Below are 25,093 nucleotides of genomic sequence, written 5' to 3'. Positions count from 1 at the left end.
CAACTTCTAGTGTTCATTTAGACTTCCAAACTTCCATTTAATTTCCAGCATCATTTCTAATTCATCTTTATTTCAGAAATATTTACCAATTTTTCCCCTGGATTTTGGAATCTTTCTGGTATATATCTGGTTTGTAGTGGGGGACCAGATTTAAGTTCCTTTTTCCCTCTTCCTGATCTGTATTTGGCACTGGACCCACATGGCTCTGGAGGAGAAGGTGAGGCTGGTGACTTTGCACAGCCTTCTCTCAGTTACATCCAGTTTACTTTCAATGCATGGCAATCACCTTCCTGATGTCATGGTCCTCTTCAATAGTGAAAGATAAACAACAACAATCTTTCTAGCTAGAATTAGACATCAAAGATGACATTTTTTCAATTAGGATCTGACTCTGCCCAAGGTGTGCTGATATATGTGTGTATAGATTCCTGATTATTAGGTGTATGTATACACACACATATACATATATACATATATATATATACATACATACATATGTACATATATATTATTAGATTATCAGAATTCTTGAGTCAATAAATACTGAAGGTCTATTGTGGGGTAAGGCATAAAAGTTGGGTTTTGAAAAAAATGAAATATTTTAGAGATTCCTTTTATGTGAGAAGTCATTTATAGTGTATGGCAAAGGAAAAGAGTTGGGAGATTTAATTGCAAGTTAATTTTACAGGAAGAGAGACAAATTTTTCTGGAATATAAAGCTAGTAATAGGCAGTGATATACAATAGGCCTAGAAATTTTGGAAAAAAGTTAAAATTGCAGAATTTTGGGAATTGAGCACTTAATATAAATATGCCATAAGAATAAATTTATGACATTTGCATTTTAATACTTCATGAACATTCTTAAATGCTTGAGATTTCTGAGTCTCAGTGTCCTTCTCTACAAAGTGAGATAGTTGAAGTAGAGGGCTCTGAAGTTTCCCTTTCAAACTAATTTCATAAGTCATGATTAGGGCTATTTAAAGAATAGAAAGGAAATTGTGAAATTTTAGATTGACTTTTAAAGGTTGCCCACACAGAAAACCAAAAGAAAATCCTTGTATCTTTTATCTATACCAAGTTTCCCTTTCATATAGATCTGTCACCATTATTACTAAGGCACTCAAGTGGCCTTGTAAACAAGTAAGATGCAATTTATGTATTCCCTACGTCTACCGGTATTTGTAAGCTTTTTTCTTTGATGGTAAAGGGTGTTCTAAAACACAAATTTTGATTAAGATGTGAAAAAAAACCCTTGAATCTGCTGTCAGTTTAAACAGATGATTCCTTTCCCATTCAATAGACTCATCTGATTCTAAAGAGAGTACTAATAGCATGCTTCTTTCTCTCACCATTGCTGGGATTGATTAATGTCTAGGGTAATATGTAGCAACAAGGACATGTAAACACTAATGTGACCAATGTTATGGGATCTAAACATGCCAAATGTTGTCTTTGATACAGGCATGCTATGCGATGGAGTACTGAACATGGTAGGTGCTCCTCCCCTCTCAAAAAAAAAAAAAGAAAGGCATATTGCACAGTATTAAATGATAACCACAATTCTCCTTTCTCCTTAGGGCTGGATAAATGTAAAAAAAGAAATCATGTCTAATCACACGGAAGTCACCACATTTGTTTTGATGGGCTTTACCTCCTTTTTGGAGGTACAAATCACCCTTTTCTTTGTGTTCTTAGCCATCTATCTCTTTACACTGCTGGGGAATCTGGGATTGGTTCTGTTGGTCGTGGTGGAGTCCCGGCTCCACACCCCCATGTACTATTTCCTGAGTGTCTTGTCTTTCTTGGATGCCTGCTATTCCTCAGTGATCACACCTAAGATGTTAGTCAATTTCTTAGCAGAGAATAAGACCATTTCCTTCTCTGGTTGTGTAGCCCAGATGCTTATCTCTGTAACTTTTGGGACTACTGAGTGTTTCCTCTTGGCTGCCATGGCATATGACCGCTACATGGCAATCTGTAACCCACTGCTCTACACAGCCATCATGACTCCACGAGTCTATGTGCCTCTCATCATTGGCTCGTATGTAGGGGGTTTGTCACATGCCCTTTTACACACTGTGGCTACTTTTAGTTTATCCTTTTGTGAATCTAATGTAATCAGACACATCTTCTGTGATATCCCTCCACTCCTGGCCATCTCCTGTTCTGACACTCACATCAATGAAGTGTTACTTTTCATCTTTGTGAGCTCTATTGAGATCTTTGCCATCCTGATTGTCCTGGTTTCCTATGGCTTCATCTTGGCTGCAGTTCTGAGGATCCGCTCAGCTGAGGGGAGAAGAAAAGTCTTCTCTACTTGTGGTTCTCACCTGACAGGTGTCTCCATCTACCATGGGACCATCCTCTTCATGTATCTCAGGCCAGCTGCCAGCTACTCTTTGAGCCATGACGTGGTGGTATCTGTATTTTATACCATTGTGATACCTATGTTGAATCCCATCATCTACAGCTTGAGGAACAAAGATGTGAAAGAGGCAGTGAAAAACGTTTTTGGGAAAAATAAGTTTACTAATCACCTTTTAAATGCTGAAGTAAATATCAGATGAAAGCAGTAGGAAATTTCATGGAGCAGATAAAATTAAAAAAAAGTAAAGAAAAATAGAATCAAAACTCATGTTTTATCTCACTGTTATTCAATCTGATCTTTATGTTTAGTCAAATTATAGTAATTTATCTATGCAGGTTGATTCTGGTAGCTATTTATCTTTATGCTCACTTACAAAAAATCTCTCCATGAGTCTAAAAGTATCCATAGGCCTTTCTTAATAGCTGCTGTCCTCTTTTATGAGATACTTTTCTATATCCCTGGCCAAACTCCTGTTTTCAGGACCCTGACTGTAGTTTATTTGTCCTACACAAATGCTGTTACATATAACTAGATTAAATATAGTCATGTTATTAACAAGACAAACCAAAAATTGAAATTCAGCAAATTCCCTGTTCTAGGATATTGACCTTCATGAATACCCAAAAGATGGAGTGAAGAATGAATTCCTTTAGTGCTACTGAGGAGCCATCGCCTTTCCTGTAAAAAATTAAATGTGATCACTACTGGCATAAAATTAAGTGATACAATACCAAATGCCTGTGTGTGGGGAGAGTCATTTTGTAAACACCACTGTTATACTAAATGCATATTTTCCTATCAATATTTTAAAATCTTCTAATGTATTAATCATGTTTAAAATGCACACTCCACAAACATCAAACATAATAATGACATTTACACATCTCAATGCTGGTGAAATGGAAAAAAAAAAAAACAAAACGTTAAATTCTTTTTTGGAAGTGATTTGGAAATACATAACAAAAATTTAAAAAGAATCACTTTCTTTTAACTAATAATCTGGTTATTATAAATTAACACCATAAACGTTATCTTAAAACAAATGTTGTGTGCTAAATGATAGTTAGATAGATATTAATCATAATTGAAAACTGAAAATGATGCAATTTTGTGATGGTTGTTGAATACATACACAGATGAGAAAATATGAATTTAGTAGCATACGACAATGTAATTAAAACCAGTAAATTCAGGGAACACATCAGGAATATTTTGAAAGACATTTAGGAAATATTGTAAAGTAATAGAAACAGAAATAGAAAATGAATATGAATGCTAACTCTGACTGTATATGCAAATTCCACAAAAATCTAGAAATAAAGGGAAAGACAGAAAATGGAAGCAACCTTGAGGAAGAAATCAGAAAAATATAATTGCCATTTTTGATGAAAATATTGATTTTAAAATTATGAATACTTCCAAATGCATGTTTAATATGTTTGGATATTTTAAGCAAAGGGTATGACACGTGATTTTAAAGGGTCAGTGATATCTATTTTAACAAGAGTATAGATATCACATTTATTAACTTTGCCATGTCCTTCATCACTAATATCTCACCCTAGAAAGAATTTATCATTCTATAATCAAATTACTTTTTTATTTATTTTTTATTTTAATTTTTTGGCTTGGCAATGGGGTTAAGTGACTTGCCCAGGGTCACACAGATAGTAAGTGTTGTGTGTCTGAGGCAGAATCTGAACTCAGGTTCTTCTGAATCCAGGGCCGGTGCTCTATCCACTGTGCCACTTAGCTGCCCCTTCATATTTTCTCTTGCACTGAATTTTTTTTGTGTATACATCTCCCTCCTCAACTATCAAATTTTTGAAGCAACATTCCATTCTTTGGATTTTCTTAAACCACTTCACACATAAATGACCACCTGTGTGACCTGAGCCAGTTTCTTCACTCAGGCTCAGTTTACTCATCTTTTAAAATAACAGCTACCTCATTGTGAAGATGAAATCAAATCAAATAATCTGTGCATAATAATTTTCAATATTGCACAATAAATTGTTATTGATTTGAACTGAATTAATTACTCTGGTATGCCTTATTATGATTAAATACTTTTCAAACTGGAACATAATCTAGTTTAGTGAAAATGGAACCATAATGTCTGATTCTCCCACATTACATCTCATGGACATAGATCATAGATTTAGAATTTTTTAAATTTATTTTTAGTTCCCAGTTCTCTCCCTCCCTACAATCTTCTCCCACCCATTGAGATGGTAAGAAATATAATAGCCACATTTCCACCAAAAGCAAGAAAAAAGAAAGAAAAAAAATGTTTCAATCATACTCCAAGTTCTCTGTTGGGAGTAGAATAGCATTGTTTCATCCTGAGTTCTCCGGAATTATTTTGAATCATCATATTGATCAAAGTTACTAAGTCTTTCACAGTTGATTATTGTTTTAATACTGCTGTTACTCAATACACTATTTTTCTGGTTCTGCTTACTTCAGTTTACATCAGTTCATATAAATCTTTCCAGATATTATTAAAAAAAAATCCCCGTCTCCATTTCTTAGAACACAATGATATTCTTTCACAGTAATACTACATTTCACATTAATACTACATTTCATATTAATACTGCATTTCACATTAATACTACACACTACAGTTCATTCAGCCATTGCACAACTGATGGGTACCTCTTCATTTTCTGATTCTTTGTCACCATTATAAGTACTGTTATAAGTGTTTTTGTATGCATGGGTATTTTCACTTTTCCTTTTATTCTCTTGGGTATAGACCAAAGACCTGATATTATTGTTAGGTCACAGCTTTGTACAACTTTATAGGCCTATGGACATAGTTCCAAATGGAACTCCAGAATGGTTACACTACTTCACAGCTCTACCAACAGTGCATTTTGGCACATACATTTTTTTCCCACATTCTGCCCCTTCCCAGCTTTTTTTTCATTTTCCTTTTCTGTCATTTTAGCCAATCTGATAGGTGTGAGGTGAGACCTCAGAGTTGTTTAATTTGTATTGTTTTAATTATTACTATGGGACAGGTAGGTGGTGCAGTTGACAGAGTACTGGGGCCAGAGTCAGGAAAATTCATCTTCCTGAAATCAAATCTGGCTTCAGACACTTAATATTTATGTGACTCTGGGCAAGTCACTTTACACTATTTGCCTCAGTTTTCTCACCTGTAAAATGAGCTGGAGAAGGGAATAGCCAACCACTTCAGTATGTCTGCCAAGAAAATCCCACACAGGGTCATGAAATGTCAGACACTACTGAAAGTGATTGAACAACAAAGATCATTTACTGAATTAAATATATTTTTGGTGAAAATTGATAGCTTTGATTTCTTACAATGAATACGGCCTTTTGTATCCTTTGACCATTTAGTAATTATGGAATGGGTCTTATTTTTATTAATTTTGCTCAGTTCTTTATATATTTGAGAAAGGAGACCTTTATCATAGAAAATGGCTGTAATTTTGCTCCAGTAATTAATGTGTGTGTAGGACTATAACAAGTTCAGAAGAATTGAATTTTGTTTTTTTGAATGTCATAGTTTGCTATCACCAGGATGTAGAGTGAAGATGGTGAAGTAAAAGCTGTGACTTGCTTGAGCTCTCCCTGAAACCCCTCCAAAGACCTATAAAAAATTATTCTAAAGAAATTCTACAGCAGCAGAAACCACAAAAAGACAGAGCAAAACTAATTTTCAACCCAAGACAACTTATGTGGTTAATGGGAAAGGTCTGTTGCACCAGGCTGGGAGAAAAATGCAATTCAGCGTGGGCCACACAGGCAAAGACTGGGCCCCAGTGAATCTGGGAGCAGGTCCCAGGGAATTGAATCACTGGTAGCTTTGGCAGCTTCCAGACTTCTTAACCCACGAATATGAAAGACAACTTAGAAGACCAGTAGGAAAGGTCTGTTGGACCTGTGTAAAAGAAGAGCACAGTTTGGCTGCAGCCCTGGCACAGGTCCAGTGCGGTGGCAATGGCTGCTTCTGGAACTCTAGGCCCACAGAGGGTAGAGGGATCGAATGACTGATAAGAGGGGTATTGCAGGGACCTCTTTGCTGTTTCTGAGGTGGGATTCTCTTGCTTTGCTTGTCCTTGGATCTGGGTCACAGTCCTGTTTGGTGGTCCTGGAATGCAGAGGAGCTCTCGTGTGGTGGAGCTTGTGGCAGCAGTGAAAAGAAAATCCTTCTCTCAATTCCAAGGCAGAAAAGAGTGCTTGTGGTAACTCATATACCAGAGAACAGACAAGGAAAGATGTAAGCACCTCTCCTTTGACCATACCACCTTAAAAGGACTGAAAAGTTACAGGTCCCTACACATATCTCTGAAAACCAGCTGCACAAAACTCCTGAAGCTTGGGACCATTTCCAAAGTGGAACCAGAACCTTATCTTAACAAAGAGTTAAAAATGTAAGTAATTGGCTGGGAACATGAGCAAACAGAGGGGGGAAAAATCGGACTATATAATCTTATAGTAACAAAGAAGATGAAAACATACAACCAGAAGAAGATAACAAAGTCAAAGCTTCTACATCCAAAGCCTTCAAGAAAAATATGAATTGGTGTCAGGCCACAAAAAATCTCAAAAAGGATTTTGAAAAGCAAGTAAGAGAAGTAGAGGAAAAACTGGGAAAAGAAATGAGAGTGATTCAAGAAAATCATGAAAAACAAGTCAACAGCTTGCTAAAGGAGACCGAAAAAAATAGTGAAGAAAATAACAGTTTAGGTGCAGCTAGGTTGCACAGTGGATAGAGCTCTGGCCTTGGAGTCAGGAGGACCTGATTTCAAATTTGGCCTCAGACACTTGACACTTACTAGTTGTGTGATGCTGGGTAAGTCACTTCATCCCTCACCCCGCCTCAAAAAAAAGAAAAAAAGAAAAGAACACATTAAAAAATAGACTAAACCAAATTGCAAAAGAGGTCCAAAAAGCCAATGAGGAGAAGAATGCTTTAAAATACAGAATTGGCCATGTGGAAAAGGAGGTACAAAAGTTCACTGAAGAAAATAATTCCTTTAACATTGGAATGGAGAAAATGGAAGCTAATGATTCTATGAGAAATCAAGAAATTATAAAACAAAACCAAAAAGAATGAAAAAAAAGAAGGCAGTATCTCATTGGAAAAACAACTGAGCTGGAAAATAGATCCAGGAGAAAGAATTTAAAAATCATTGGACTACCTGAAAGCCATGATCAAAAAAAGAGCTTATACATCATCTTTGAAGACCTTATCAAGGAGAACTACCCTGATATTCTAGAACCAGAGGGTAAAATAGAAATTGAAAAAATCCACCATTCACCTCCTGAAATAGATCCCTAAAGAGAAACTCCTAGGAGTTATTTTATATATATATATATATATATATATATATATATATCTCCCCCAGGTCAAGGAGAAAACATTGCAAGTAACCAGAAAGATACAATTCAAGTATTGTGGAAACACAACCATGATAATACAAGATTTAACAGCTTCTAAGTGATTGGAGAGCTTGGAATATGATATTCTGGAGGTCAAAGGATCTAGTATTAAAACCAAGAATCACCTATCCAGAAAAACTGAGTATAATCCTTGGTGGGGGGGGGAATGGATATTCAATAAAATAGAGCACTTTCAAACACTCTTGATGAAAAGACCAGATCTGAATAGAAAATTTGACTTTCAAATACAAGATTCAAGAGAAGCATGAAAAGGTAAACAGGAGGAGGAATTCATAAGGAACTTATAAAAGTTAAACTCTTTACATTCCTATATGGAAAGATGATATTTGTAACTCATGAGACCTTTCTCAGGTATATGTATATATATATATGTGTGTGTGTGTGTGTGTGTGTGTATATATATATATACATATATATACACACATACATACTTAACAGAGGGCACAAGGTAAGTTGAATATGAAGGATGATGTCTGAAAAAATACAGCTAAGTGGTGAGAGGATTATACTAGTAGAAGTAGAAAAGGAAAGGTACAATGGGGTAAATTATCTCACATAAAAAAAGATAAGAAAAGGCTTTTACAGAGGAGGGAAAGAGGAGGGAGGTAGGACACAATGAGTCAATCTTACTGTCATTGGATTTGGCTTAAGGAGAGAATCACATACACACTCAATTGGGAATGGAAATCTATCTTACTATATAGGAAAATAAGAGAGGAACAGATACGTGGAGGTGGGGATAGAAGGGAGAGCAGATTGGGTGAAGAAGTATTCAGAATGCGTGTTTTCTTGGGATGGGGGAGAGGAGAGATGGGGAGAAAATCTGGAACTCAAAGTCTCGTGGAAATGAATGTTGAAAACTAAAAAATAATTAATTAATTAATTAATTAATTGGTTAATTAACTAATTAAAAACATGTCATAGTTTCTAACCTGAAGGAGTCTACATTCTCCCGACAGAGATATAGTATATTCAATCTCTTTCTGAAGAAAAATTCTTCTGGTGAAGTCAAGCACCAATATTTTCCAGGTACATCTTTATCATTTATCTTATATACACCTTGAAGATGTGTGTCCATGTTAAGAAATCAGTGCACTACTATGGAAAAATTCTGTATTTGTGCAGAGCTAACTAGGATTCAGATCTCAGCTCTGTCCCTTATTACTGACAATCTATTGAGTTTATGGTTGTTATTTAATTCTATTTGCCAAGATCTTTGGGATGATGACTACTAAGAACTCTTTCAATTCTAAATGTGCAGGAAAGTAGGAAACTGCTCTGCTGGCCGGTGTTCTGATCTGTGAGCAACCACAAGCACTCTATTCTATATGCCACCTATAAAATGTGTATGATAATAGCACCTACTTCCCAAAGACAACTAAATTGGCACCAGCAACTGAATGGGTTGTGGCTATTGGAGCTCTATTTGAAAATGTCCAAGGCAGGAGAACCCACCATCACTCTAGAATCTTTACAAACCTTTTCTCAAATAGTTCTTTGAGCTTCTGTCAAAACAGAGTCACACTTTAAAACATACACACACACACACACACATATATATATATAAAATTAATAACCAGTATCTTCATGAAATTCAGAGGGCCTCCCCCTTCCAAAGTCCTGACTTTAAGTTCATTTTTCAGTTTCTTGTCAGAAGGACATTACTGATGATGAGATTGCAGTGACTTTTTCTGTCCGGGTCAAACACCAACTAAGCTTGCAAGAAATTAATCCAAAATAGGATGCCAGTTGTGTTAGGCTCAAACTTGATGGAGACAGATTCTTTTGTCTAGACTAAAGTGACCTTAAGGCCACATGTGACCCTCTAGGTCCTCAAGTGGGGCCCTTTGACTGAATCTAAACTTCACAGAACAAATCCACTTAATAAAAGAATTTGTTCTGGGAAACTTGGAATTAGTCAAAAGGCTGAATCCAAGGACCCAGAAGATTCCCCACCCCTGACTCTAGATACCCATGGCTTGGAATGGTCTGGTAAGGTTGAAGGTGGTCTGTACAGGGGTGAAATGATGATGGAGTTACATCAGACCCTGTTGAAAGGTTATATAAACTGTGTAACCTAACCCCAAAAGGAGCTCAGTTCCAGGCTGGCTCCCATGCACGAACTCATGAATGCCGCCTGCTTTGAGAGAAATAAACACTGATACAACCTAATCCTGTTTGTCTTTTCTTAGAACAAATTCTGAATGTTGACAAAATACACACTACCCCAAAACCCTATCCCCATAAAAACAGAATCAGAACCGTGTCTTATAAGAATCGTAGCAGTCCAACAAAAGTGATCAACCTATTGGCCATATCTTAAAACGTAGGCCACTTTTCATCTTCACTGCCAAATATTACTGTACTAAGGATCATGATTTCAGAGTATGCAGAGGCAGTCTCAGAATTCTGATCCTCTGATAGGGGTTAAATACTACGTTTTCACATGTCCATGTGTATGTACGTATATATGTACAGCGATCCCTTCCACATCACAACTTTTCCTATTGCAGTTTTGATATGTGGCAGGTCTGCATAAGAAATTAAATGTGAATTTTGGGAGATTTCTGTGAAGCCACACACAGAATGACAGCAGCAGATGACACAGAAAAACTTTAGAAACTCAGAAATGAATAAAATATATATATATATGTATAATATTGTATGATATCAACATAACTTTATCTTTTAAGGTACTTTAAACACCCCATAAAAGAAAAAATGAAAAAAAATCAGACTTCTTCTCTGGTACAAAAGGCGGGCCAAAAAATTTTATATGGATTTTCCAGATTGCAGGAGTACCATGCCTCTAAACCCCTCTCAATATGGAAGGGAGAACTGTTTATATACACATAAATGCATGTACATTATGTATGCATTATATATTTACATTACATGTACTTATTTGTGTCTGTATTGTGTGTATATATATATATATATATACATATATACATATATACATATATATGCATTACATAAACTTTACTACATATAACACTATCTCTCTCTCTCTATCACCCACCAATTTAGAGATTTCCCCTAAAAAATATCTTTATTCTAAGTCAGGATCCAGGAAGGGAGTCTTATGAGGTAAAAAGAGACCCTGTGTCTATAGAATCTATCATGAGAGAACCATTTTCTTTTCACCTGTTCCCCTATGTGAATTCTACCTCAGCTTCTTTGCCCCAAGGATAATTGGGCTGTATCTCCTGAGATGATTCCCAGGAGAAATCCTCAGAAGCTAGAATAGTAGATATAAATAACCTGAATCAGATTACATCTGCTTAACCCACACTCTCTGTTTCTCTCTAGTCTACAGGCAAAGTGAAAAATTCTGAATTCTGGAAGAAAGTTTGATGCGTGGTAGAAACTGGTTTTTTTTAGTAGTTCATTCAATGAAAGGATTTTTATCAGTTGACAACTGGCATTGATACAATATTTTAAATACATTATTTCCTGTGATCTTCAAAATAACTCTTTGAAGTCGAGACTAAAGGTATTATTTCCGCCTTTTATACTTTTAATCAACATAAATGTATTAAATTCCTTCTATGTGCCAAGTCAACTTCCTCTTCATCCTCCAGTGATTTAAAGTATCTAAGTCTGGATCTGAACTCAGGTCATGCCAATGGCAAGTCAGTGGTGCCATTAGCTATATTATGATGCTTCTCTAGTAAGTACAGGGAATGAACTGGCTCAGAGACAAATTTTTTTCTTAACCTTCATAACAGAATAATCAGAATCAGAACCTATGTTATATCGCAAATAAGACTGCAAACATCCATAATCTTGTTAGGTCCTTACAAAAGCCTTGTGATGCAGAGAGCACAATTATTAACTCTCTTTTGTCTACTGAGGAAACTGAAGCATAGAAAGATTATGTGAAATAGGCAGCTAGTCAACACAGTGCACGGGGTGGGGGGTAAGAAGAATAAGCTATTATTAAGGTCCTACTGTATGCTAGGCACTGTGCTAAGCACTTTGAATTCTTATCCAAATGTGATTTCATAATAATAATACTAATTTTTATTGTTATTATAGATTTTATAGCATTTCTATAGTACTTATATGTACCGGAACTACATTAAGTGCTTTAAAAATATTAACTCATTTGAGCCTCACAACTAGACTGGGAGGTAGGTGATGTTATTTCCCCCATTTTATAGTTGAGGAAATTGAGGCAAATAGAGGTCAAGTGACTTGCCTAGGGTCATACAGCTAGTAAATTTCTAAACACAAATTTTAATACAGGTCTTCCCAACTGCTAGTCCAGCACTCTCTGCACTGTGCTACCTAACTGCCTCTTATAGACAGTAGATGAGAAATCAAAAACTTGAGCTTGAACCTTGTCTCAGCCATTTACTAGCTACTATATGGATGATCCTGGACAAATCATTTGAATTCTCGATGCCTCAATTTCCCCTCTGTAAAATTAGGGTGATAACACCTACCTCACACTTTTGCTTTTGAGGATATGAAGAATATTTTGCAAAACTTTAAGCATGATATAAATGCTCCCCATTCTTATTGCTATATTGAAGAGTACATAACTCTTAAGTGGTTAATATGGGGATTCCAATGTAGAATTTTTCATCATAATTAGCATTTCTTTCACTTTACTATGTATCAGGATAGAGTTCTGCCATTTGGCAAATAGAGAGAGCTTCTTGGAGGAATCTTATTTGGAGAATTCAGAGACAGACCACGCATTTTCAGTTTCCTCTGAATTCCTTATTTAAGGAAGATGAGAATATCATTCAGTTTAGACAGTGAGATTAAAGGCTTAAGGACAGAGAAGGAAAAGAAGTTAATTCCTATGTGTTGGGTTGAGGGCAAGTATCTTTCAGCTGCAATATTTATATTCCACAGTTGTGCAACCTGCTGCATTTGTGGTCTTGATGTGAGGATGAGATGGGCTTGTGAGAAGGATATTTTGGTCTTTATATTAATTCTGCTAAGTAAATTTCTAAAATCAACTTCAAGTGCCTATTTTTTTCCCACAGTCTTCTAAATTTCATGTAATTAACAGCATCCTTTCTGAAATACTTCTTTCTAATCAGCTTTTATTTCTGAAATATTGACCAATTTTTCCCATGGAGTCTGGAGTTTTTCTGATTATCTATCTTCTCATTATATTCAATTTCCTCTTCTTTACTGTTTTTATCCTAGCAGTAATAAGACTTCAGAGATCACATTATTTTCTGTCATGATCCAGCCCCACCAAGCTGTGCTGTCATGATACTAGCTCAGCCTGTATATTAGAATTTTTAAGTCAATGAATATATACAGAAGATCACCCATAATAGTTGTAAGGTTCCTCACCTTCCCTCCAGAAGCTCCACAGAGTCAATGTTTTCTAGATTCCCAGTGGAAGCCTCTTTTTAGCAATGCTACATACATTTAATTGTCTTTTAAAATCTCAGATATCATCCTGAATTCAAGATAATACAGTCAATACAAGAAAACTGAGTTCTTAAGTCAGGGGGAAAGTGAGTTGTGGCCCAGGATTCCACGTGGCAAGTGCTGTGATAGCTGAAGAGGAGGCTGAGAACAGGGTTTATATAAGGTACTAAGGCAGAAGGCCTGACTAGGCTGCAGGTGTGATGGGTTAAGCAAAGGGATTGACCAAGCTGGAGGTGGGAGGGGTCAGGCAGGGGGAAAGGCCAGGCTGCAGGTACAAGGAGTTGGAGAACATCTCACAGTTTCACCAGGTAAGTGGTTTTACATAACAGGCAAAGTCCTTAGAGATAGCTTGGGAACCTCTGGAAGGGAGATTTTGAGACATTTACAAAATTAGTCAGAGGCTGGGAGTGATAATGTCTAGTCAGTTTCAGGCACCTGATAGGTCTGGGGAAGGGTCAGATTCAAGTCAGTTGTTTGACATAGACAACATGGACATGAGTTTGATATCTTCTGTCTGTAAAGCTGAAAAGCAGTGCAAGATGCCATTTGGCATCGGGAAACTGGTTACTTTTCTTGGCCTAATGGATATTGCTACCATGTTCATCTTGGTGAGTGAGTGGCCACCTGGTATCACTGGTCTTTTTTCCCTGCCCAGGTGGTGATATGCCAGAAACTATCCTTCAAACACTGACTGAAAGAGTGGAATATGCAGAGAAGAGACAATAAGGAAGAAATGGGCGTTGGAGGGATGTGAGGGAGGAGGGCACATAAATGAACATAGAACAATTAAGGGAAGGTAGCTGGAGTTATTAAGGTAGGAAATATATCTACATCATGCCTGATATTGACAGAGAAGACCTAATCATTAGAGTATTGTGTGTTCTACAGGTAAGTAGAAGGTAGGAAACCTGAAGAAGTCTAGAATATGAGAGGTGGAAGGGACTTTAGAATAGAACCTAGAATGCCAGAGATAGAGAGTCTTTAAACTTAGAACATAGAGTGATAGAGCTGAAAAGGACCCTAAAACTTCCAAGTTTCAAAGATTTTATAAGTTTAATCTAGAGAAAAACCAAGAGGAAATGCCATGTGTGGAGAATATCTTAGAACATTCTTAGTACACATTTGGAAGCTTTTCTCCACCCATCACCCCAATGTGTGATCTCTCATTCTCTCATTTAGGTGTCTGTACTAGAGGAATTCCAAAGAATGCAATTTGCTCATGTGATGAAGCTGTGCACATCAGAGATTCCTAGGTGGCCCTTCAACATAAAGCAGATGAACTTTATATAACAGGTAAGCCCTGATTCAATCTCATCCATTCTAATTTATTAAAACCTCTGTTCATGGCATGGTGGCAAGTAACAGAAGCACAGAAAAAAAAAAGTTGTGCCTTCAAGAAACTTGCATTATGGTGTGAGGGATATACCACACCAATGAGATAGGAAAGAAAAGAATAATAATAACTTTAAGAAGGAGAGAAAATTAAAAAGGAGGGGTGTCAGATATATATAGATATATAGATATATATCTATATATATGTAATTATATATGATATGTGATATAGAATGGTATTAAAAAAGGGATTTTTTTTGTTTTATGAAAATCCTGTTACCTAAATATCTAAAATCAAGTTCTGGTGTTCATTTACACCTCTAAACTTCCATGTGATTTCCAACATCATTTCTAGTCCATCTTTGTTTCAGAAATATTTACCAATTTCCCATGTGGATTTTGGAATTTTTTTAGTATTTACCTAGGTTATGGTGGGGGACCAGATTTAAGTTCCTCTTTCCCTCTTCCTGATCTATATCTGGCCACTGGTCCCAGAAGGCTCTGGAGGAGAAGGTGAAGCTGGTGACTTTGCACAGCCCTCCCTCACATCCAGTTCACTTGCAAGTCATGACAATCACCTTCCTAATGTCATGGTCCTCTTCAGTAACAAAGGACAAAGAACAACAATCTTCCTAGCTAGAATTAGACATCAAAGATGACATTTTTTCAATTAGTATCTGACTCCGCCCAAGGTGTGCTGATATATGTATATCTATGCATATGTATATATGTATGTATATATATATATATTCATCTCTGATTGTTAGGTATGTATCATATGTTATTATTGTCATTATTATTGTTATTATTGTATTAGAATTCTTGAGTGGAAAAATATATACTGAAGATCTGTAGTGTGGTAAGGCATATAAGTTGGGTCTTATAAGAAAATGAAATACTTTAGAGATTCATTTTATGTGAGAAGTCATTTATAGCATAGGGCAAAGGAAAAGAGTTGGGAGAGAGAGAATAATTCCCAGTTCAGGTTCTGGTAAATAGACAAAATTTTCTGGAATATAAAGCTAGTAATAGGGAGTGATATACAGTAAGCCTGCGATCATAGGATAGAGAAATTTTGGAAAGAAGTTAAAATTGCAGAATTTTGGGAACAGAGCATTTAATGTAAATATGCCATGAGGATAATTTCATCACATTTACATTTGAATACTTTGTGAACCTTTGGTAAATGCTTGAGATTTCTGGGTCTCTATAAAGTGAGATAGTTGAAGTAGAGGGCTCTGAAGTTTCCCTTTCAAACTAATTTCATAAGTCATGATTAGGGCTATTTAAGAATAGAAAGGAAATTGTGAAATTTTAGATTGACTTTTAAAGGTTGCCCACACAGAAAACCAAAAGAAAATCCTTGTATCTTTTATCTATACCAAGTTTCCCTTTCATATAGATCTGTCACCATTATTACTAAGGCACTCAAGTGGCCTTGTAAACAAGTAAGATGCAATTTATGTATTCCCTACGTCTACCGGTATTTGTAAGCTTTTTTCTTTGATGGTAAAGGGTGTTCTAAAACACAAATTTTGATTAAGATGTGAAAAAAAACCCTTGAATCTGCTGTCAGTTTAAACAGATGATTCCTTTCCCATTCAATAGACTCATCTGATTCTAAAGAGAGTACTAATAGCATGCTTCTTTCTCTCACCATTGCTGGGATTGATTAATGTCTAGGGTAATATGTAGCAACAAGGACATGTAAACACTAATGTGACCAATGTTATGGGATCTAAACATGCCAAATGTTGTCTTTGATACAGGCATGCTATGCGATGGAGTACTGAACATGGTAGGTGCTCCTCCCCTCTCAAAAAAAAAAGAAAGGCATATTGCACAGTATTAAATGATAACCACAATTCTCCTTTCTCCTTAGGGTTGGATAAATGTCAAAAAAAGAAATCATGTCTAATCACACGGAAGTCACCACATTTGTTTTGATGGGCTTTACCTCCTTTTTGGAGGTACAAATCACCCTTTTCTTTGTGTTCTTAGCCATCTATCTCTTTACACTGCTGGGGAATCTGGGATTGGTTCTGTTGGTCGTGGTGGAGTCCCGGCTCCACACCCCCATGTACTATTTCCTGAGTGTCTTGTCTTTCTTGGATGCCTGCTATTCCTCAGTGATCACACCTAAGATGTTAGTCAATTTCTTAGCAGAGAATAAGACCATTTCCTTCTCTGGTTGTGTAGCCCAGATGCTTATCTCTGTAACTTTTGGGACTACTGAGTGTTTCCTCTTGGCTGCCATGGCATATGACCGCTACATGGCAATCTGTAACCCACTGCTCTACACAGCCATCATGACTCCACGAGTCTATGCGCCACTCATCATTGGCTCGTATGTAGGGGGTTTGTCACATGCCCTTTTACACACTGTGGCTACTTTTAGTTTATCCTTTTGTGAATCCAATGTAATCAGACACATCTTCTGTGATATCCCTCCACTCCTGGCCATCTCCTGTTCTGACACTCACATCAATGAAGTGTTACTTTTCATCTTTGTGAGCTCTATTGAGATCTTTGCCATCCTGATTGTCCTGGTTTCCTATGGCTTCATCTTGGCTGCAGTTCTGAGGATCCGCTCAGCTGAGGGGAGAAGAAAAGTCTTCTCTACTTGTGGTTCTCACCTGACAGGTGTCTCCATCTACCATGGGACCATCCTCTTCATGTATCTCAGGCCAGCTGCCAGCTACTCTTTGAGCCATGACGTGGTGGTATCTGTATTTTATACCATTGTGATACCTATGTTGAATCCCATCATCTATAGCTTGAGGAACAAAGATGTGAAAGAGGCAGTGAAAAACGTTTTTGGGAAAAATAAGTTTACTAATCACCTTTTAAATGCTGAAGTAAATATCAGATGAAAGCAGTAGGAAATTTCATGGAGTGGATAAAATAAAAAAAAAGTTAAGAACAGTAGAATCAAAACTCATGTTTTATCTCACTGTTATTCAATCTGATCTTTATGTTTAGTCAAATTATAGTAATTTATCTATGCAGGTTGATTCTGGTAGCTATTTATCTTTATGCTCACCTACAAAGAATCTCTCCATGAGTCTGAAAGTATCCATAGGTCTTTCTTAATAGCTGTTGTCCTCTTTCATGAGACATTTTTCCTATATCCCTTGCCAAACTCCTGTTTGGGGGACCTGGCGGCAGTTTACTTTTCTTACACATATGCTGTTACATATAACTGGGTTAAGTATAGCCACCTTATTAACAAGATAAGCCAAAAATTGAAATTCAGAGAATTCCCTGTTCTAGGATAGGGACCTTCCTGAATACCCAAAAGATGGAGTGAAGAATGAATTCCTTTAGTGCTACTGAAGAGCCATCACCTTTCCTGGAAAAAAGTAAATATGATCACTACTGGCATTGTTAATGTGTCATCAGTAAATTTAGGTGACGTAATCCCAAATGTATGTGTGTGTATGGGGGGGGGAAGGATTTTTTATAAACTCCGCTATTATATCCAGTGAATATTTTCCTATCCAGTGAATATTTTCCTATCAACATTTTAAAATTTTCTAATGTATTAATCATGTTTAATTATAATAAAGATTGGCGAAATTAAAATTGTAGCCATGTTGAAATAATCACTCCACAGTCATCAAACATAATAATGATAGCTACATGACTCAACGCTGACGAAATGGAACAAAAAAAAAATTAAAGTCTTTTTTGGAGATGATCTGGAAATGTGGAATAAACATTTAAAAACAATCACTTTCTTTGATCCAATAATCTAGTTATTATAAATAAACACCAAGAACATTATCTTAAGAAAACAAATGGTGTGTGCTAAATGATATTTAGATAGATATTAATCATACTTGAAAACTAGAAATGATGCCAATGTCTGATGGTTGTTTGCATCTATATATCAATTCAGTAGCATATTGCAATGTAATTAAAACCGGCAAGTTTAGGGAATACATCAGGAAAATCTTGAAAGACTTTTATGAAATATTGTAAAGTAATGGAAACAGAAATAGAAGATGAATATACATGCTAAGTCTGACTCTTTAAAGGCAAATTCCACACAAACCTAGAAATACAAGGGGAAAAGACAGAAAATGGAAGCAGCCTAGAGGAAGTAATCAGCAAAATGTAATTGCCTTTTTTGATGAAGAAATTGATTTTAAAATTATGAACACTTGTAAATGCACATTTAGTATGTTTGGATAGCTTAAGCAACGTGTTTGACAAGTGATATTAAATGGCTACTGATGTCTATTTTACCAAGAGTAGAGATACAACTCCTCCATCACTAATTGCCTCACCTTAGAATTTGTCATTTTAAAGCCATATTACTTTTTTATTTCATATTTTCTCTTGCACTGAATTTTCTTGTGTATGCATCTCCCTCCTCAACTGTCCAATCTTTGAAGCAACATTCCACTCTGCGGATTTTCTTAAACCGCTTCACACATAAATGACCACCTGTGAGACCTGAGCCAGTTACTTCACTCAGGCTCAGTTTACTCATCTTTTAAAATGGGGATAATAATAACAGCTACCTCATTGTGTAGATGAAATCAAGTCAAATAATCTAAGTAAAACACTTTGCAATATTGCACAATAAATTATTAGAGATTTGGACTGAGTTAATTACTCTGGCATGCCATATTATGATTAAATACTTTTCAGATTAGAAAATAATCTAGGTTGGTGAAAATGGAACCATAATGTCTCTGTCTCTCCCACATTACATCTCATAGTAATAGATCATAGATTTAGAATTTATTTCATTTTCATTTTTAGTTCCAAATTCTCTCCCTTCCTATATTCTTCTCCCACCCATTGAGATGACAAGAAATATGATACCCATTATACATATAAAGTCTTGCAAAACATATTTCTACATTAGCCATATTTCCCCCCAAAACAAGAAGAAATAAAGGGGGGGAAATCATGCTTCAGTTCATACTCCATGTTCTCTCTGTGGAGTAGCATTGTTCACTGTGCGTTCTCTGGAATTATCTTGGATCACTGTATCGATCAAAGTAACCAAGTCTTTCAAAGTTGATTATTGTTACAATGCTGCTGCTACTCAACACGTTATTTTCCTGTCTGCTCACTTCAGTTTGCGTCAGTTCATATAAATCTTTCCAGGTATTTCTAAAAGCATCCCCTTCACCATTTCTTAGAACACAGTGATATTCTTTCGCATTCATACACCACAACTCGTTCAAACATTGCACAATTGATGGCCACCCCTTCATTTTCTGCTTCTTTGACACCATTATAAGAACTCTTATAAGTATTTTTTTATGCTTTGGTATTTTCACTTTTCCTTTGATTCTCTTGGGTATAGACCCAAGACCTAACATTATTGTTAGGTCACAGCTTTGTACGACTTTATAGTCCTATGCATATAGTTCCAAATGGAACTCCAGAATGGTTACACTACTTCACAGCTCCACCAACAGTGCATTTTGGCACATATATATTTTTCCCACATTCTTCCCCCTCCCAGCTTTTTTTTTTTCATTTTCCTTCTCCATCTTTTTAGCCAATCTGATAGCTGTGAGGTGAAACCTCAGAGCTGTTTAATTTGTATTGTTCTAATTATTACTGTGGGACAGCTAGGTGGTGCAGTGGACAGAGTACTGGGCCTGGAGTCAGGAAAACTCATCTTCCTGAATTCAAATCTGGCTTGAGACTCTTAGTAGCTCTGTTACTCTGGGCAAGTCACTTCACACTACTTACCTCAGTTTTTTCATCTGTTAAATGAGTTGATAAGGACATAGACCACCACTTCAGTATCTCTTCCAAGAAAACCCCACATAGGGTCCTGAATGTCAGACACATCTGAAAATGATTGAACGACAAAGAATGCTTACTGAATTAAAGATATTTTTTTCTTGAAAATTGATAGCTGTGAGTTCTTACAATGAATATGGCCTTTGACCATTTAACAACTATGGAATTGGTCTTGTTTTTATTAATTTTGCTCAGTTCTCTGTATGTTTGAGAAAGGAGACCTTTATCAGAGAAACTTGCTATAATTTCACTCTAGTACTTAATGTGTGAATAGGACTCTAACAAGTTCAGAAGAATTAATGATTTTTTTTTAAATTATGAATGGCATAGTTCATTATCACCAGGAGGCAGAGCCAAGATGGTGGAGTAAAAGCAATGACTTGCTTGAGCTCTCCCCCAAACCCCTCCACATACCTGTATAAAATGATCCTAAACAAATTCTACAGCAGCAGAACCTACAAAAGACAAAATGAAATAAATTTCCAGCCCAAGACAACCTGGATGGTTTATGGGAGAGGTGTGTTGCTCTACGCTGGGAGAAAAGTGCAATTCAGGGTGGGCCACACAGGCCGAGACTAGGCCCCAGCCAACCTGCAGCAGGCCTCTGGGGATTAGATCACTGGCAGCTGTGGCAGCTTCCAGACTTCTCAACAGACAAACTTGAAAAACAACAGAGAAGGTGAGTAGGAAAGGTCTCTCAGCCCTCCTGAGGGAGGAGCATGGTCTGGCCCCAGCCCTGGCCCAGCTCCAGTATGGTGATGATGGCTGCTTCTGGAGCTCTAGGCCCACAGATGGTGGGGGAATCGAGGGGTTGATAAGAGAGAGAGTGCAGGGATCTCTTTTCTGGTGCTGAGGCAGGATTCTCTTGCTTTGCCAGTACTTGGATATGGGTCACAGTCCTGGGTGGCGGAGCTTATGGCTGTGGTAAAAAGGAAATCCTCCTCACAGTTCCAAGGCAGAAAAGAGTGCTTATGATCACTCGTAGACCAGAGTACAGGCCAGGAAAGGAGTAAACACCACTTCTTTGATCATACCACCTTGAAACAACCGAAAATTCATAGGTTGCTAGAAGCATCTCTGAAAATAGCTTTACAAAACCCCTGAAGCTTGGGACAGTACACCCTCCACATTGGAAACACAGCCCTACCTTAACAAAGAGTTAAAAAGTGAGTAATTTGCTGGGGATATGAGCAAACAGGGGGGAAAACAAAAACAAATATCAGACTATAAAATCTTATTTTGGTGACAGAAGATCAAAATACACACTCAGAAGAAAACAAAGTCAAAGCTCCTACATCCAAGCCCCCAAGAAAAATATGAATTAGTCTCAGGCCATGGAAAAGCTCAAAAAGAATTTTGAAAAGCAAGTTAGAGAAGTAGAGGAAAAATTGAATAGAGAAATGAGAGTGATGCAAGAAAATCATGAAAAACAAGTCAACAGCTTGCTAAAGGAGACCCCCTCAAAACTGAAGAAAATAACACCTTGTGGCAGCTAGGTAGCGCAATGGATAGAGCTCTGGACTTGGAGTCAGGAGGACCTGAGTTCAAATTGGCCTCAGACATTTGACATTTACTAGCTATGTGACCCTGAGCAAGTCACTTAACCCCAATTGCCTCACCAAAAAAAAGTGATAAAAAAGGGAGGAAAAAAAAAAGAAAAAGAAAATAACACCTTAAAAAAAATAGACTAACCCAAATGGCAAAACAGGTCCAAAACGTCAAAGAGAAGAATGCCTTCGAAAGCAGAATTGGCCAAATGGAAAAGGAGGTACAAAAGCTCACTGAAGAAAATAATTCCTTAAAAATCAGAAAGGAGCAAATGGAAGCTAATGACTCTATGAGAAATCAAGAAATTATAAAACAAAACCAGAAGAATGAAAAAAAAGTAGAAGACAATGTGAAATATCTCATTGAAAAACAATTGCCCAGGACAATAGATCCAGGAAAGATGATTTTAAAATTATTGGACTACCTGAAAGCCATGATCAAAAAGAGCCTAGACATCATCTTTCAAGAAATTATCAAGGAAAACTACCCTGATATTCTAGAACTAGAGGGTAAAATAGAAATTGAAAAAATCCACCTATCACCTCCTGAAAGAGATCCCCAAAGGAAAACTCCCAGAAATATGATAGTCACATTCCAGAGTTACCAGGTCAAGGAGAAAATATTGCAAGCAGCCAGAAAGAAACAATTCAAGTATTGTGGAAACATAATCAGAATAACACAAGTTTTAGCAGCTTCTATATTAGGGGACCAGAGGGCTTGGGCTATGATATTCTGCAGGTCAAAGGAGCTAGGATTAAAATCAAGAATTACCTGCCCAGCAAAACTGAATATTATCCTTAAAGGGGAAAAAAATGGATATTCAGTAAAAGAGAGGACTTACAAGCATTCTTGATGAAAAGACCAGAGCTGAATAGAAAATTCAACTTCCAAATACAAGAATCAAGAGAAGCATGAAAAGGTAAACAGGAAAGAGAAATCATAAGAACTTATTAAACCTTTTACATTATTACATGGAAAGATGATATTTGTAATTCGTGAGACCTTTCTAAGGATTAGGCTACTTGGAGGGAAAATGCACCCCTACACACACCCATCCCCTGCCCCCCCACACACACAGGGCACAGGATGAGTTTAATATGAAGGGATGATATATAAAAAAAATAAAATTAAGGCGTGAGAGAGGATTGTACTGATAGAAGGAGAAAAGGAGAGGTACAATGGGTAAATTATCTCACATAAAAGAAATAAGAAAAAGCTTGTACAGTAGAAGGGGAAGAAGGGGAGATGAGAGGGATGGAGTGAATGTTACTCTCATCAGATTTGGTTTAAGGAGGGAATAACAAACATACTTAATTGGATATGGAAATCTATCCTACCCTGCAGGAAAATAGGGAGAAAGGGGATGGGGGGGTGATAGAAGAGAGGTCTCATTGAGGGAAGGGGTATTCAGAATACATTCTATAATGGTGTGGGGGTGAGGTGAGAGATGGGAAGAACATTTTGAACTCAAAATCTTGTGGAAGAGAATGCTGAAAACTAAAAATAAATAAATAAATAAATGATTTAAAAAAATAAAATGTCAGAAATTCTAACATGAAGGAGTCCATATTCTCCTGACAGAAATATAGTATGTTCAATGTCTTCCTGAAGAAACATTCTTATGGTGAAGTGAAGCATCAATGTTTTCCAGGTGCATCATTCTCATTTATCATATATATATATATATACACCTTAAAGGCTCCTCAAATGTGTCTCCATATTAAGAAATCAGTGCAGTACTATAGAAATAACTCTGTATTTGTGCAGAGTTAACTGGGATTCAAATCTTGGCTCTGTCCCTTATTGTCTGTCTATTGACTTCATGGTTGTTATCTAATTCCACTTGCCAAAATGTTTGGAATGATGATTTCTAAGGACTCTTTCAATTCTAAATCTGCAGGAAAGTAGGAAATTGCTCTGCTGGCCTGTGTTCTGATCTGCACTCATTTCTACATGCCGTCTATTAAAAGGGGATGAAAATAGCACTTACTTCCCAACGTCAACTGAATTTGCAGGGGCAGCTGAATGGACTTTGGCTACTGGAGCTCTATTTGAAAATATCCAAGGCAGGAGAACCCACCATCACTCCAGAATCTTTACAAATCTTAACTTAAATGGCTCTCTGAGCTTCTGTGAAAACAGAGCTACACTTTAAAACATACACTCACACATCCACACACCTACACACCCACACATACACACAATCTTTTCCAACCCAATGACTGTCTTTTCTGTTCTTATAAATTTCTAGGGTTTAAGTTCAGCTTCAGAAATCTATCACCTGTGTGACTCTGAGCCAGTTACTCTCTCAGCCTCAGTTTAATCATCTTTTAAAATGGAAATGATAATACCTTACCTCATTGTGAAGATGAAATCAAATAAAATAATTTATGTAAAACAGTTTGCAAATCTTAAAGAAAGCTTTATGATAATTGTTGTCATTATTAGCTTTAGGGACTTAAACATTTATTAATAGTGAACTGTGATAAAAATTAATCCCGTGTCATTTTCAAATCTCAATTCATGTCATTTTCCTCTTAAATAGAAGGCAATGACCATCACTCCCTTGATGATTGTATCCTAATTAAAAAATCAATTGTTTTATTGAATGTGAATCCATAATTCTCTCAGGATCTATTTCGGTCTTATGCAATATCTTCCCCTTCACCAAATGGCCCTAGTTTGCTGAACTTTTCAAATTCTCATTCCTGCTTTTTAAATGTGTTTTTTTCCCCCTCCCTTTTCCTCGTTGTTAGAATGCTGTCGCTATGCACACAGTTACTTTTCTAAATGAAACTTTTGAAAGGAAGATATTCCATTTGGAATTCACCCTGATTAATGAGGCAAAACTCTGGACAAAGAAAATTAAAAGGATTTTATTATAAGTACCTCAAGGCTGAAACACATTGACCTGCTGATCGCTGGAGATCCTTCATGGCTTCAAGGTGCAGACAGCCTTCACAGGTAACATTGAGACAATCCAGTTAGATCCACCTCAGCAGAAGAGGTTGGGCCCTTGAATCTCGGCTCCTCCCCAAAGTAGCAAGAATGTGACAATTTGCAGGTAGGGGTACCTGACAAAGAATTTTTTTTTAAGTAATAAAAAAGCTGTAGACTCGGTGTCTCCTTCTCTACCAGATCCTCCACCATCACTGACTGATAAGCAGGACTGGGAACACTGGGCGATGAGACAATAGAACTTTCAACAACACCCTTGTGGTGG

At 36.8% G+C, this 25,093-nt stretch overlaps 2 protein-coding genes across 2 annotated transcripts; both read left to right on the top strand.

Annotated features, from left to right (window-relative positions):
* Positions 1 to 1,606: 1,606 nt before the first annotated feature.
* Positions 1,607 to 2,569, top strand: LOC110199561 (olfactory receptor 5T9-like). Its single transcript, XM_020974435.2, has one exon. It carries the CDS (start codon positions 1,607 to 1,609, stop codon positions 2,567 to 2,569), a length of 963 nt encoding a protein of 320 aa, XP_020830094.1.
* Positions 2,570 to 16,457: 13,888 nt separating this feature from the next.
* LOC110199560 (olfactory receptor 5T9-like) lies at positions 16,458 to 17,420 on the top strand. Its single transcript, XM_020974434.1, has one exon. The coding sequence runs from the start codon at positions 16,458 to 16,460 to the stop codon at positions 17,418 to 17,420; it is 963 nt and encodes a 320-aa protein (XP_020830093.1).
* The last annotated feature ends 7,673 nt before the right edge of the window (positions 17,421 to 25,093 follow it).

The sequence above is a fragment of the Phascolarctos cinereus genome, unplaced genomic scaffold (assembly GCF_003287225.1).
Source record: "Phascolarctos cinereus isolate Bilbo 61053 unplaced genomic scaffold, phaCin_HiC Scaffold_9;HRSCAF=440, whole genome shotgun sequence".
NCBI lineage: Eukaryota > Metazoa > Chordata > Mammalia > Diprotodontia > Phascolarctidae > Phascolarctos > Phascolarctos cinereus.
Note: the sequence above shows the minus strand (reverse complement) of the source record. Positions and strands in the feature narration are given on the sequence as shown.